Raw genomic sequence first — 15514 nt, 5'->3', positions numbered from 1 at the left:
GGCCGCAAAGGACTCCCTGCAGATGATTATTCTTTCCCAACTTTATTAAGATCATTGTTTAAAGACAAAGCTTTCCTGAGAGCCAAAAAAGGTGTAAATCAAAATACAGGTGTTGAGCCTGATAGAATACCTAAGTTATGCAGGTTCTGAAATACCCTTCAGAAACCAGCACTCACGTTCTTTCAGGACTCTATGGTGAACTACATACAGTCTTCTAACAAAGCTTGTCATTTCTATGCATGCATGGTTTATGTTTTCTTAAAAATCAAGATTACAGCAGGCAGTGGTGGTGCATGACTTTAATCCCAGGAGGCAGAGTTCGATGGATCTCGAGTTCGAGACCAGCCTGGTCTACAAAGTGAGTTCCAGGACAGCCAGGACTGTTACACAGAGAAACCATGTCTCTGTATAAATAGATTGGGGGGGGGGGACGACCATGATTACAAACATCAAAAAGAAGAATGTTCTGCTGTTTTCTCTGACCCCGGTTCTGTTGCCCAGTTCTGCTATTCACTGAGCTTTGTACAGTACATAATTCTGTGGTCATGACACAAGAGTCTGCATGCATCTCCTCGCTTCTCCATGAATCTTCAAGCGGAGAGGGCTCAGGCTTTTGAAGACCATTCTAGATCCTGTGTGTCTGTTGTAGCACAGTGTCTGATATAGTAATAGTCACTGAATAAATAAATTCACATAGTCCTAAAAAATTCCAATGTTATCAAGGCATTGTGGCACTTTAATCTCAGCACTTAGAAGGCAGAGGCAGGGGGATCTTTGTGAGTTCTGATTTATAATAGTGATTTCTAGAAGAGTCAAAGCTACATAATAGAGACTCTGTCTCAAAAATAAAACCCAGTAATAATTTTTTGTATGTTATTTTATTTTTTATTTTTTTATATTTTTATTTTTTTAAATTAATTTATTTATTAAAGATTTCTGCCTCCTCCCCGCCACCGCCTCCCATTTCCCTCCCCCTCCCCCAATCAAGTCCCCCTCCCTCATCAGCTCGAAGAACAATCAGGGTTCCCTGACCTGTGGGAAGTCCAAGGACTGCCCACCTCTATCCAGGTCTAGTATGGTGAGCATCCAAACTGCCTAGGCTCCCCCAAAGCCAGTAGGTGCAGTAGGATCAAAAACCCATTGCCATTGTTCTTGAGTTCTCAGTAGTCCTCATTGTCCGCTAAGAACCCAGTAATAATAATAGTAACCCAAGGCTTCATTCCATGACCATGAGTCTCAGCTTACACCTGTGGCTCCTAGCTTGGCTCTGCTTTCTCCCACTTTGCTCCTTTCTGCTTTGTCAATATCAAATTCCAGCATTAGACTCCTAGTCACATGAGCACTGCAGGACTACCTGGCCAGTTCCTATATTTGTGTAAGCCAACTTTCCTTAAGGTTATACATACAACACATACACACTACTACTATTGTGCTTCTACTGGCTGGACAATGATGCTATATCAATAAAGAAAGTCATTTCATGATGAAAAACAGGGTGGTGGGGAGTGCATACCTAAAATCTCATCACTCAGGAACCTAAGGCAGGAAGACAACCAGGAGTCCCAGGTCAGCCAGAGTTGTATAGCTAAACCCTATTTCAAAACAGCACCACCACACAAGAGGACTGCAAGATGCCTCCGTGGATAAAGCACTTGCTAATGACCTGAGTTCCTGTCCTGCAACTCAACGAAATGGGAAGGAAACAGCCAAGTAATGCAGTTTTTCCTCTGACCTCCATGTGCAAAGACACATACACACTAAATAAATAATGTCATTTTTATAGAGAGAAAATAAGAAGTGACATGTCTGAAATCTCAGCAACACAGTAGGCTCACGCAGAAGGATTGAAAATCCAAGGCCTATACTTTGGCTTCATAAGGGGGGTGGAGTGTAGTGGCTGGGCATATGTCAATAACCTAGTGTTATCTGAAAGAAAGGAAACTTAACAGAGAAAAATGCCTCCATAAGACAAGTTGTAGGGCATTTTCTTAATTAGTTATTGACAGGGGAGCACCCAGTCATTGTGGGTGGTTCCATAGGTTCTATAAGAACGACCCCTGGGCTGGTGGTCCTGGGTTCTATAAGAAAGCAGGTTGAGCAAGCCATGGACAGCAAGCCAGTAAGCAGAACCCTTCCATGACCTCTGCATCAGCTCCTGCCTCCAGGATCCTGCCCTGTTTGAGTTCCTGTCCTGACTTCCTTCAATAATGAACAGTTATATGAAGTTTAAGCCAATTAAACCCGTTCCTCCCCAACTTGCTTTTTGGTCATGGTGTTCTTTACAGCAATAGAAACTCTAACTGAAACAGGTGGGGTGGGGAGTGTGCAAAAGACAGCTGGGGATACAGTTCAGTAGTAGAATGTTTAACTAGCATGTTCAGTCCCATGTATGGATGGATGGCAGGGAGGAGGGTGGGAGGAAAACCGAGGAATAAACTTAGGAAAGGGATTAAGGGGGGGGGCGGGGCAGAGGCAGATGCAGAAGAGAAATGGATCACGAGAGTTATCCGGTCAGAAAAATACCTGACTTTATAAAGTTTTTATGAAAGATGATGGATCCTGACATTCACCTAAAGAATCACTAACCGCAGCAAAGGACAAGCCAGTGCCTTAGGCTAAAGCTGGGAGCTGCAGTTACGTACCGCAAGAACTAATTCACGCTGCTGTGCGGGAGTGAGGATGCACAACAGAGTTGTGATCCTCCCAGATTCCTAGAGCGGCCGGCTGAGGGAGCCTCCGAAACGCGGAGAGATTGTAGGGGTGGTTGACAGGCAGTCTCTCCACCACAGGAGAGTCAGAGGGGCGTCTTGGACACGGGGACCGAGCGGTTTCATGGCCTACTGTTCTGGATAGCTAGTCTGTGCTCACTGAGCCTTTATTCAACTGCATGAACGTCCGAAATGTTGGGGTGCTAGTGGAATCACGAAGTGGATGACCCCCCCACCCCCCGTAATCAGCCTGCGGAGCTGGAAAAGAGATAGCTGCCTTGTGAGTGTTGGACGCGAACACTAAACCCCTCCCTGCACTTCCAGTCACACCCCTTGTTTAGTATTTTTAATTTCCAGTCTTGTTTGAGCGCCGCATCTTGTAAGGGGAATTGAATTAAAGAGGGTTAATTCCTGCTTCCTGCACGATCGGAAAGGAAGCCTTCTCTAAGAGGAAAGGCTCCTGGAAGCTAAATAAGATTTTTCTCCTTCTCTTTGTTCCGTATCTAGAAGCCCTAGTCTCAGAAATGACATCTCCTCTGTACAGTGGTTCTAATCTGAACTCAGGGCTACCACATCGTCTGCAGGCTTCAGTCACTTGTGTGGACAAGAAGATCTTACAGAAGAAATGGTAATTCTCCACTCGTTTCCTGAGGTGTCCGGTTGTGCCTATGGAGATCCAGTTCAGCTGTGACTCTCAAGAGCGTCACCCTCTGTGAGGTGAGGAGCGGTGCGTTGCATGTTCCTTCCGTGGTACCAGTGGTCTCCATTGTCTACACCCTCTCTGGCAAGCCGTACCATGTCTTTTGTGCTCCAAGCCAAGTCATACGGCTTTGTTTTGAATTCTAGAGATACAGCTTTTATTCAGTCGCCTCTTCTTTTTAAAAATAGATTTTTATTAACTCTTTCACAATGTCATGCGTGTAAACAATGCATTTTGATCACATTCACCCCCACTCCCCCTACCAGTTACCCAGAGACCCTTCCCCCTTCATGTCGTGCCCCCCCCCCCCAAGCTGCCTGGAGGAATGTTGAGATACCTTACTGTCTTGATCTTGTACAGATAATCATAACTGCAATGCATTCAGTGTCGTGTCTGAAAATTAGCGGTCCACAGAATCCCTCCCCATCTTCAGCTCATCCAGCCTTTCTGCGCTCTCTTCTGGGGTTGTCTCCTGTTTCTAGGGAGAAGGCCGGTTACAATAGATGTCCCATTTAGGACTTAGCACTTACTAGTCACTGTGCTCAGTACTTTGACCAGCTATCAGTCTCTGCATTGACTGCTGACCACTACAGAGAGAAAGAAGCTTCTCTGGCCAAGGTTGAGGGCAGCACTAACCTAGGTATAGAAACTTCAATATTTAGAAGGCCGTTTGACAGCCTTTCCATTTAGCAAGGCACCAGCAGTGAGTTCCCCACCAGGACCTGTGGCTTTTAACCAGATTTACAGTGCTGGGAATGATCAGGTTCAAATGCAATCCAAAAGCAGTTATTACTCCGTGTGGTGATTTGACGAAGAATGGCTCTGATGGGTTCATATATTTCAATGCTTCTCACTACTTGAGAAGGATCGGGAGGTATGGTCTTGTTGGAGAACATGTGTCACTGGGCGTGGGCTTTGATGTTTCAAAAGCCTAAGCCAGTGTTTCTCTCCCCCTGCTCCCTGTGAATCTGTATGTAGAACTCTCAGCTACTCCTCCAGCACCATGTCTGCCGTGATGATAGTGGACTAACCCTCTGAAACTGTAAGCAAGCCCCAGTTAAATGCTTTCCTCTATAATTGTTGTCACGGTCATGGAGTCTGTAGCATTAGAACAGTGACTAAGACACCCCCATAACCTTTGTGCCGTTATCGGACACGCAGGCACATCTTGCCTGCTAGTCGGGGTCTTAATTTCCTATTGCTGTGCTAAGGTGACATGAACAAGGCAATATAGAGAAGAGTTTGTTGGGGGCTCACTTACAATTTCAGAGAGTAAACGTCCATGACCATCATGTCAGAGTATGGCAGCCGGCAGGCGGAGAGAGCTAACTGGGAATGGCATGGGCTTTGAAAACTTCAAAGAAGCCCACCCCCAGTGACATACATTCTCCAAAAAGCCATACCTCCTAATCATCCTCAAACAATTCCACCAATGGGGGACCAAGCTTTCAAAACTGTGCGCCTGTAGGCGCCATTCTCATTAGACCACCACCGGCAGAATTATAGCCTGCAGTGTTGCAGCGGGCATTGATGGGTTTCCTCTGCCCGTGGCCCATAGCACTTCCACACCCTATGAAATCTGGCCTGCAGAAAGAATATTTTCAGGTCAGCTCCAGCTTGATTTCTCTGTGTTCTGCAGTCGGAATGTGTTGTGTTTAATAGAGTCATACCATTGGGTTCTGGTGAGCAGCCAGGAGCAACGGCAATGGCCTGTGTTGTTTTAGGGCCCGACACTAATTCAGGAGGATTTTCATTTCCTAACCCACATCTGCTTGGGGAAACACTGTCCACCGTGCTTGTGTTCAGGATCATGGGGTATTGCTGGGACGGACCTCACCATGTTTTGGGGAGGGTTGTGTAAAGAAAAACCATTCGGTGTTCAGTGCTTGGTGAGCTATTTTGTAGGGTCTTGGAAGATAAGAATGTTGAGGGCAGATGGAGGCCTGGCTTGTGTAGTTTCACAGGGAAGTATAAGGACTCTGTCACCGCCATTTGCCGCTTTGAATTAAGATTCTGTCATTCTGAGCAGCTGGGGCTGAAGAGTCAGCCATAAAGCTGGATGGCAGTGGTGCAGGCCCTTAATCCCAGCCCTCGGGAGGCAACAGCAGGTGGATCTCTGAATCTGAGGTTATCCTGGTCTACAGGGCAAGTTTCAGGAAACCCAGAGCTGTTACACAAAGAAGCCCTGTTTCAGAAAACCAAGAGAAAGAGAAGGAGAGAGTCACCATGTTAAAAGACTGGCACCTCTGAAGTGAACCTGTCGTTAGGGTTTCTTTCTTTCTTTTTTTAAAAATGTGTTTATTTATTATGCATACAGTATTCTGCCTGCATGTATGTCTTCACGCCAGAAGAGGGTAAAAGATCTTATCACAGATGGCTGTGAGCTACCATGTGGTTGCTGGGAATTGAACTCAGGACCTCTGGAAGAGTAGCTAGTGCTCTTAACCACTGAGCCATCTCTCCAGCCCTGTCGTTATTGGGTTTCTATTGCTGTGACGAGACACCATCACCATGGCAATTCTTATAAAGGAAATGTTTGATTTTGGTGGCTGGCTTACAGTTTAGAGGTTCAGTCCATTATCATCATGGCGGGGAGTATGTCAGCATGCAGGCAGGTATGGTTCTGGAGCTGAGAGTCCTACATCTTGATCAAAAGGCAACAGGAACTGGTCTCCAACAGTGGGTGGTATCTTGAGCATAGGAAACCTCAAAGCCTGTCCCCACAGTGACACACTTCCTCCAGCAAGGTCATCCCTGTTCCAACAAAGCCACACCTCCCAATAGTGCCACTCCCTAGGAGCTTATGGGACCAATTACATTCAAACCACCTCAGAAACCTTTGCTTTGTTGGGACAATTGATGTTGGTTAGCTGGAGCTAAGAAATTGATGGTGATTAAGAAAAGACTAGCATCATTGAGATGAAATCTCCTGGAAAGTGTTTCCTCAGGGTCAGCCCACAGAGGCTGTGTTTCAGAAGCAGTCAAAGCTGTGCCATGTGCTGGCGGCTGGACTTGGGGATCTCAGAGTCACCCAGGAGGTTCTGGTTTTGAAGGCATGAAGAGCAGCTGAGGCTTGGCACTGGGAGAGGTCAGGAGAGGCCATTGGTGCAGGTGCACACCTCAGTATCAGTTGAAGCAGTTGAAGGCTCGGAATTGAAGGGGTCATGCAGAGAAGTTGAGGCTTCACAAAGAGAGCCTGAGAGGCTGTTGGTGAGCGCCCAGCCCAGTTGCAGCAGAAAAATAACCACCAAGAGGAGCAGCGAGAGTGGAGTGGAGCCGGGACACAGCACTCCACCCCCACAGCCTCTGCATCAGCTCCTGCCTCCAGTTCCTGCCCTCACTACTTTTGATGCTGGCTGTTTTATGGAAGTGTGAGTGAAATAAACCCTTTCCTCCGCGAGTTGGTGTTTCCTCAAAGCCAAGGTAACCCTAGCTAAGACAAGTGGATGCTATTTGTATCAGAATAAATTCAGTAGTTCGTTTTTCCCATGGCCGTGACAAAGTACCCTGACAAAGGCGACTTAAGGGAGAATGGACTTATCCCAGCTCACAGCTCAGCAGTGCAGCCCACCGTGGTGAAAATCTCACCAACAGGAACCCGAGGCATTGGTCACATCAGTGTGCCACCCAGAAGCAGAGAAGGTGAATACTCATCTTCAGGTCCCTTGATGCTTCTTAGATACTGATTAATCAGGGTGATCCCCTACATGTGGTGATCCCCTACATGTGGTGACGTAATGCTATTAAAATCTCTAATTAAACATTCTAAGTGATTAGAACTTTTGCGAGACCTCACAGCAGAGTTAATGAGTGACCTCACACCTTGAGGTCACTTGAGACTACTATTGTACTGTGTATTCAGCCTGTCCAACCTGTCTTTTTTTTTTTTTTTTTTTTTTTTTGGTTTTTCGAGGCAGGGTTTCTCTGTAGCTTTGGTGCCCGTCCCGGAACTAGCTCTTGTAGACCAGGCTGGCCTCGAACTCCCAGAGATCCGCCTGCCTTTGCCTCCCGAGTGCTGGGATTAAAGGCGTGCGCCACCATCGCCCGGCTGTCCAACCTGTCTTTAAGAGAACACTATAACAACCAACTTTACTTGTCATGGATTTCCCGTGTTATCAACTTTTACAATTAGGTTAATGCATAGCTGTAATCTTAAATCCTTAATTATAGCTCAGAGTTCTTTATCTAGTTCATATTATAAACTCATTTTCTTACATTATTTAAGTCTTGGGCAGGGCTTTTATCCTACAGGCTCTTCAGAGTGCCATTGTGTGGGACTCAAATTAAACTTGAGAGAAGAGGTACTCCCAAAGAATTCTTTAGAGTCCTTGCTTATGGCATAGAGCAGCAACATATTCTGCTTCTGAAACACAACAACATATTCCTTGGAATTGTGACCAGTCATTATGACCAGTGTCTATAGTATGAAGAGCCTGAAATGACCAAGAGGCAAATTTACTGGCAATCTTGACCGTGTTCCATAGTAGAAGCATCTCTCCGTTGAGCGCTATAACTTCAAACTTACCAGGCCCAGGATTGGGGATAGGAAGCAAAAATAGCCTAAGTGGATGGTCAGGTGTATAATGGGGGACAGTGAGATGGCTTGGCAGTAAATGGTTAAGGTATTTACTGAGTTCAATCCCCAGGACCCACATGTGTGGAAGAAGAGAACTGGCTCCCATAAATTGTTCTCTGGCCTCCATAATCATAAAATACACCATTGCACACACACACATGCACGTGCACATGTGTGTGTGTGCGTGCGCGCGTGCTCTCTCATGCGTGCGTGTGTGTGTGTGTGTGTGTGTGTGTGTGTAATATATTTCTCATATAGAGGAGGAATTATTCTCATGACTCCTGTGCTGGCTAGTTCAACTTGACACAAGCTAAAGTCATCTGAGAGGAAGGAACCTCAGTTGAGAAAATGCATCCATAAGACTGAGCTGTAAGTAGGCCCGTAGGCCATTTTCTTAATTAGTGATTGATGGGGGAGGGCCCAGCTCATTGTGGGTAGTGCCACTCCTGGGCTGGTACTCCTTGCTGCTGTAAGAAAGCAGGCTGAGCAAGTCATGATGAGCAAGCCAGCAAGTAGCAGCCCTCCATAGCCTTGACATCAGCTCCTCCTCCAGGTTCCTGCCCTGTGTGAGGTCCTGCATTAGCTTTCCTCAATGGACTGTGTCTCTGGATCTGTAAGCCAAATAAAACCTTTTTTCCCGGGGGCTGGAGAGATGGCTCAGTGGTTAAGAGCATTGCCTGCTCTTCCAAAGGTCCTGAGTTCAATTCCCGGCAACCACATGGTGGCTCACAACCATCTGTAATGAGGTCTGGTTCCCTCTTCTGGCCTGCAGACATACACACAGACAGACGATTGTATACATAATAAATAAATAAATAAATAAATAAATAAATATAAAAAAAAAACAAACCTTTTTTCCCCAGTTGCTTTTGGTCATGGTGTTTCATCACAGCAATAATAACCCTAACTAAAACAGCTCCTCCAACTCTCAGTTCCTGTAATGCATATGTGTTTGACCATTTAAAAAAAATAGACAGCTTTTGTTTTTTGTTCTTTGGCATAGGGCACATAGTATGTCCTCTATGAGAACTTTCCTAGTGTAGCCTTTAGAACATTCCCTCATCATCCCAAGTCTGCATCCTTCTCAGTGGAACATACATAAGACCCATGAGCTCCAGGTATTTGAGGTTACTGCTCTACTTCCTTTCTTAGATTACTTTTTTCGAGATTGTATTATATAGGCTAGCATGATAACAAACAGAATTACCATAAATAAATACAGCTCTGTATCTGCAGTGTGAAAACAAATTTCATGACAAAACTGGTCCTGTACAATGAATCTGCCTCCAGGAACCTGACTGATTGCACTGTTCACTCTGGTTGTTGAATATTCAGGCATACGGAATTGATAATAGGCATGCCCCCTTGGAGAGAGGAGATCCCTATGTTTGTAGCTATGTATAGCCGTCATCCTTGCTGTTGTGACCATTCTATACATCAGTCAGCCATGTCAGCTGGAATAGAGGCTGATTGACGTAGTTCTGTGGATGTTCTTGTCTTTCAGGTTGAGAGGCTTGTTTGCTGGTTACCTTTTGCTGAAAATGTACAAAGAACACAATATATGTGCATACTGAGCCCATTCCGGAAGGTCTATCCCAATGTTTCTCCCAGGGTTCTACTTTCTTTCTAGCATTCCAATCTTGTTCTTTCCATGTATTTGATAAGTAATTTGTCATTAGCCATGAGTCAATCTAGGCTTATATCCTAGACTATTTCCTTTCATAAATAGTAGACAGACGGTAGTTTTATTTCTAAAGTTCTGCCTGTGGGAGAATTTGCTTTGACCAGTGTCTGAGACCATCCCAAGCGGGAAGATGAGTGAACGTTTTCAGACCCTTCTGTAAACCTGTTCTGAAATCATCTAGTACATAATAATAAGTTTGTAATATGTAGCCATTTAGTATTCTGTAATCAAGAAGTCCTCATTGGTGCCTATAAAGTCAAGTTTCACTCAAGAGTGTTGTGAAGAGAGGGGGCGGGCCCTTTGTTTGTCCTGGCCCCCTGGCTAGCTTACACCTGAAATAATCACACAGAAACTGTATTAATTAAAACACTGCTTGGCCATTAGCTCTAACTTCTTATTGGCTAACTCTTACATATTAGTTTAACCCATCTCCATTAATCTATGTTTTGCCACGTGCCATGGCTTACTGGCAAGATTCCAACCAGCGACCATCTCAGCCAGAAGATCCATGGTGTCTCCCACTCTGTCCTTCTTCCCAGCATTCAGTTCTGTCTTCTCTGCCTACTTAGGTTCTGCCCTATAAGGCCCAAAGCAGTTTCTTAATTCATTAACCAATAAAAGCCACACATGAACAGAAGAACCTCCTACACCACAAAAGTAGCAACCCAGCTAGGTATGGTAGCATGCACCTGTAATCCCAGCACTGGTGAGCCAGAGGCAGGAGGACTACCCTGAGTCCAAAGCCATCTTAAGCTACAAAGTGACTTCAAAGCCATCCAAAGGCTACACTACAAACAAAAATAAAGGAGGTGGGGTAGCTAGCATCTGTCTTCTCAGCACTCAAGAGTTGAGACAGAAGGATTACCATGAGTTGCAGGCCAAACTGGGCTACAGCGTATCTCAAACAAAAGCAAAACTAGCAAACATGTAATTTCTTTGGTCATTTTGGGGGACAGTGAGATGACTCAGAGGCTGAAAGCACTTAGCACTTAGCACCCAGCCTGCCAACCTAAGTGTGAGCCCCAGGACCCACACGATAGAAGGAGAGAACCAGCTACCTTCCACAATTTATCCTTTAATCCCAGCACTCTGGGGGTGGAGACAGGAGTGATATGGCTGGGCAGAGAGAGGAACATAAAGGGAAAGGACAAGAACTCAGTGGTGTGGAATCTGAGGATTCGTGGAGACAGGATCCCGCCATTGTGGTCTGAAGATTTGGTAGAGGTAAAAGGTCTCTGTAGTGGTCGGATGTTTGCTTTTCTGATCTTCATGTTGAACCCCAGTATCTGTCCCTGGGTTTTTATTATTCATGCTACACATGGTATAAAGAACCACACAAAAGCATACATAGTTTTTAAGTGTACTGGCACACACAATTAAAAAATGAAATCAGTCTTTACATCAAAATTGATTCCTTGTTACTCTCACTAAGGCATGCAGATTGAAAAAATAGAAAGAACTTTACCATCTTACTACTCTGGCCCTCTTGTTTGTGATGCCAAATGTAGCTCCAGCTGGAGATCATAATAAAAAAAATACCAGAGTTATTTTGCAATAGATGTTGTTGTATGAAAATTCAATTTTAAACCGCTGTCTTGAACTGATCCTGCTTGTGACTTTTTGTAGAAAGTATTTAGAATACAGTGCATTTCTGTGTGTGATAACTTTTTTTTACTGTTTCTTAAGGGTAGATGCAAAGGAATTGAACAGTTTTTATTTCTCTCTTATTATTTTTCTTTAGTACCTTACTTTTAGCCTAGATACCTGAGCATGCTAGGTAAAACCCAACCCACTTCTGTTTCCTATGCTTTTTATACTGCTTGCTTTAAGTATATTAGCAAGTTATTAGCTCTCACCTAATCACACTTTTATTATCATAGTGAATCAATTTCAGTTTTCCCAGGTCATCTGTGAAAATCATACTTTTGTATCTGTTAAGTCCATTCCACAAAATGGGATCCATTATTACTTATTGATTCTTCCAGTTTTCCTCAGTCTTCTTCAGTGTGGGAAGCCTCTCAGCTCATTTGCAGTCCCCCACCTTAACCGCGAGGATCACCTTGTACCACATCCTCCCCTCTCCTGGTAACATCTATAGACAAACACTGATTTGCTGCATCTGGAACTTATCTACAACATGGAGCACATTTTCCATTGGGATTTTGTTTACTTTTCCAGATGGTGAGACCAAGATCAAGATTGGAGAGCCAGCTTCAGAGGAGGAAAATGACAGGAAACACTGAAGAACCTGGCAGCCTCAAGGAGGATGTTCTCCCGAATTCCAGAGGCAAAGAATTCCGTGAATTGGGGGACGAATTGAATGAAAAGCCCCGCTTAAGAAGAAGACAGTATACCTGTGATGAATGTGGCCAGCACTTTGCTTGGAAAACGGGTCTCGTTAGACACCAAAAAACTCACTGGGACAGACCACACGAATGCGATGAATGTGGAAAGGGCTTTCGTTCGCGCTCAGCCCTGGCTCTACATCAGAGAATTCATACTGGAGAGAAACCCTATCCATGCAATTGGTGTATTAAAAGCTTTAGTCGGAGTTCAGACCTTGTCAAACATCAAAGAGTCCACACTGGGGAAAAGCCTTACAAATGTAAGGAGTGTGGGAAGGCCTTCAGCCAGAGCTCGGATCTCATCATACACCAGAGAATCCACACAGGAGAAAAACCCTACCCGTGCGGTCATTGTAGCAAAAGCTTTAGCCAGCACTCAGACATGGTCAAACATCAGAGGATCCACACTGGAGAGAAGCCTTATATGTGTAGCCAGTGTTATAAACATTTCAGCCAGAGCTCTGATCTTATAAAACATCAGCGAACCCACACTGGGGAGAAACCATATAAGTGTAAAGCTTGTAAGAAGGCCTTTAGTCAGAGCTCCGATCTTATTCTCCATCAGCGAATCCACTCTGGGGAGAAACCATATTCATGTAATCAGTGTAGCAAAAGTTTCAGCCAGAACTCAGACCTTATTAAACACAGAAGGATTCACACTGGAGAGAAGCCATATAAATGTAACGAATGTGGAAAGGCTTTTAATCAGAGCTCGGTCCTTATTCTGCATCAGAGAATTCATACCGGAGAGAAACCCTACCTATGTAACCAGTGTACCAAAACCTTCAGTAGGTTTTCAGATCTCCTTAACCATCAGCGAATTCACACTGGAGAGAAGCCGTACCCGTGTGGTCAGTGCAGTAAAACGTTCAGTAGGAGGTCGGATCTTATTAAACATCATAGAGTCCACACTGGGGAGAAGCCCTATGAATGTAAGTGTGGGAAGGCCTTCAGTCAGAGCTCCAACCTTGTTCTCCACCAGAGAATCCACACCGGGGAAAAACCCTATCCCTGCAGTGACTGTGCCAAGAGTTTCAGTCGCCGTTCAGACCTCGTAAAGCATCAAAGAACACATACTGGCGAGAAACCGTATACATGCGATCTGTGCGATAAAAGCTTCAGTCAAAGCACAGACCTCACGAAACATCGGAGAATGCATTCGGGTGAAAAGTCCTACCACTGTGATAGTTGCGGCAAAGCCTTTAGTCAGAGTTCTGACCTCATCCTTCACCGTAGAATATACACAAGAAAAAAACCCTCTGAGTGCTCGCTGTGCACCCGATGTTTCCGTCAGAATTCAGGCCGTATCAAACACCGGAGAAGCCACACTGAAGAGAAACCCTACCCATGTGCTAAGTGCGGCAGAAGCTTTAGTAGGAGCGTTGATCTCTTTAACCATCAGAGAATACACGTTGGGGAAAAACCGCAAAAATAATACTCGTGGGAAATTGCTGGGAATGACCCTTCTGTACACTGAGTATGTGTACTCTCAAGACAGGCCGGTAGCCAGACCGGAAGTTAGGCGGGAAAGCCAACCAGAATGATGGGAAGAGCGGGGGTGGAGTCAGGCAGACGTCCTAGCTGCCTAGGAAGTAAGACATGCTAGAGGACAGGTAAAGCCGTGAGCGATGTGGCAATACATAGATTAATAGTAATGGGTTAATTTAAGTGTAAGAGCTAGTAGCAAGCCTGAGCTTTCGGCCAAGCATTTATAATTCATATTCAGCCTCTGAGTCGGTTATTTAGGACCCAGGAGTTGGGACAGGAAACATCTGTTTACAGGAAACCTTTCGGAACTGTGACCAGTCTCACTGAATATCAAAGGATGCACATAGAAGGGAAACCACCCTCAGTTCGGGTTAGCAGACGTTTTAACAAACCTGATCATGGTAACTTTAAGAAAACCCATTCTAGCCAGGTGGTGATGGCGCATGCCTTTAACTTCAGCCTTCAGGAGGCAAAGGCAGGCAGATCTACATAGCGAACTTCAGGACAGCAAGGGCTACACAGAGAAACCCTGCCTTGGATGGAAAAAGAAGAAGTAGGAAGGAAGAAAAAGAAGGGAGGAAGGAAGAAAAAGATTCTTCCTGAGGAGGAAGAATTGCATGAATGTGACAGCTATGGGAAAGTCTGGTGCACAGATTATGATCCCACACGTGAAAAAGGTTTTAATCAATGTCCAGCCCATGCTCCATTTAAAAAATAGAAATTCTTACCCTTTATATAATCTAAGAAAATCTCTTACAATTCACAGCAATATCATTATAAAATATAAGACATTAATGTGGAACTCACCATATTTAAAACTAAATGTGGAAAGTCTCAATCAAAATTATGAGGAAAATATATTCATCTTAGAATATCAAACATATATATATATATATATATATATATATATATATTGATTTTTCGAGACAGGGTTTCTCCGTAGCTTTTGGTTCCTGTCCTGGAGCTAACTCTTGTAGACCAGGCTGGCCTCGAACTCACAGCGATCCGCCTGCCTCTGCCTCCCGAGTGCTGGGATTAAAGGCGAACGCCACCACCACCGCCCGGCTAACTCAAACCTTTATTGAGTCTAAATTACCAAGTGCATATCAGAAATTACTTCAGAGAATGCAAGGAAACCTTAAATCCTGTGATTAAAGTGTTATTAATGCTGACGTCACACATATCCTCTAGAGATGGAGAGTTGGGTCCTATGAGTATAAACTGAGTATAAATTCCATGCCACTTTGTCTCCGTGATTTGTTGGTATTGGTCTAGTTTTGGTTTCCTCGTGAGCATGAATCCCTATGGTACACAGAGCAAGGCTAGTTTAATTTTCAATAATGCAGACCGATATTGAACAAAATGGAGCTGTGGTATTGTGGTCCTGTAAATACTGTAGTTCCATGATATCCATGGGGGCTATGCCCATAAGGCATAGAACTTCACCAGTCAGCTGACAGTCTTGCTAAGTCCAGATAGACTGTGAATAGGAAAAGTACATGACCCTTTGTATTAGTGATAGAGGTTCTCAGTTCCTAACTAACAGTTCCAAACTTTGTGTGCCAGTGACTCAAGTCCTACCTAGTGTTAGTGTCTTTGCTGCTCTTCTTCCAGCCAGAACCATCAGCTACCAGAAGTTCTTGCAATTTTTCCGAGAGATGGAGCTAGCTGGTCCCAGCACTGGTTACCAGCCATTCTCAGTGGTAACAGTTCTAAGGAAACCAGCCAGTGTATACTCCCCTGAAATCATAAATATGCAAAACCATCCTGAAGAGATGCTATTGGTACTGGTGCTGCAGCAATGCATGGGCTGACAAGATGGAATGAGAGAAGGGCAGATTATAGAGGCAAAAGAAATAGACACATGTGTGTTTGTGGTGTCCTGCTGATGAACTGCAGACTTTATGCAACTTTAGGTTGTGAGCAGGAGAAGGGTCTGGTGTGGGACAATTGTATTCTGTCAATTATGTTTTAAATAAACACTGATTGGCCAGTAGCCAGGCAGGCAGTATA

General features: G+C 44.6%; 1 protein-coding gene across 1 annotated transcript; it reads left to right on the top strand.

Annotated features, from left to right (window-relative positions):
• Positions 1-2869: 2869 nt before the first annotated feature.
• Positions 2870-14283, top strand: LOC121441882 (zinc finger protein 271-like). The gene is made up of 3 exons (XM_041643216.1): positions 2870-2988; positions 3216-3425; positions 11847-14283. Exon 3 carries the CDS (start codon positions 11847-11849, stop codon positions 13446-13448), a length of 1602 nt encoding a protein of 533 aa, XP_041499150.1. The 5' UTR covers positions 2870-2988; positions 3216-3425; the 3' UTR covers positions 13449-14283.
• The last annotated feature ends 1231 nt before the right edge of the window (positions 14284-15514 follow it).

Source organism: Microtus oregoni, unplaced genomic scaffold (assembly GCF_018167655.1).
Source record: "Microtus oregoni isolate MIOR12 unplaced genomic scaffold, Mior012 000082F_ref0000272, whole genome shotgun sequence".
Taxonomy (NCBI): domain Eukaryota; kingdom Metazoa; phylum Chordata; class Mammalia; order Rodentia; family Cricetidae; genus Microtus; species Microtus oregoni.
The sequence above is the reverse complement of the archived record's forward strand: the minus strand, read 5'-3'. Positions and strand labels throughout refer to the sequence as shown.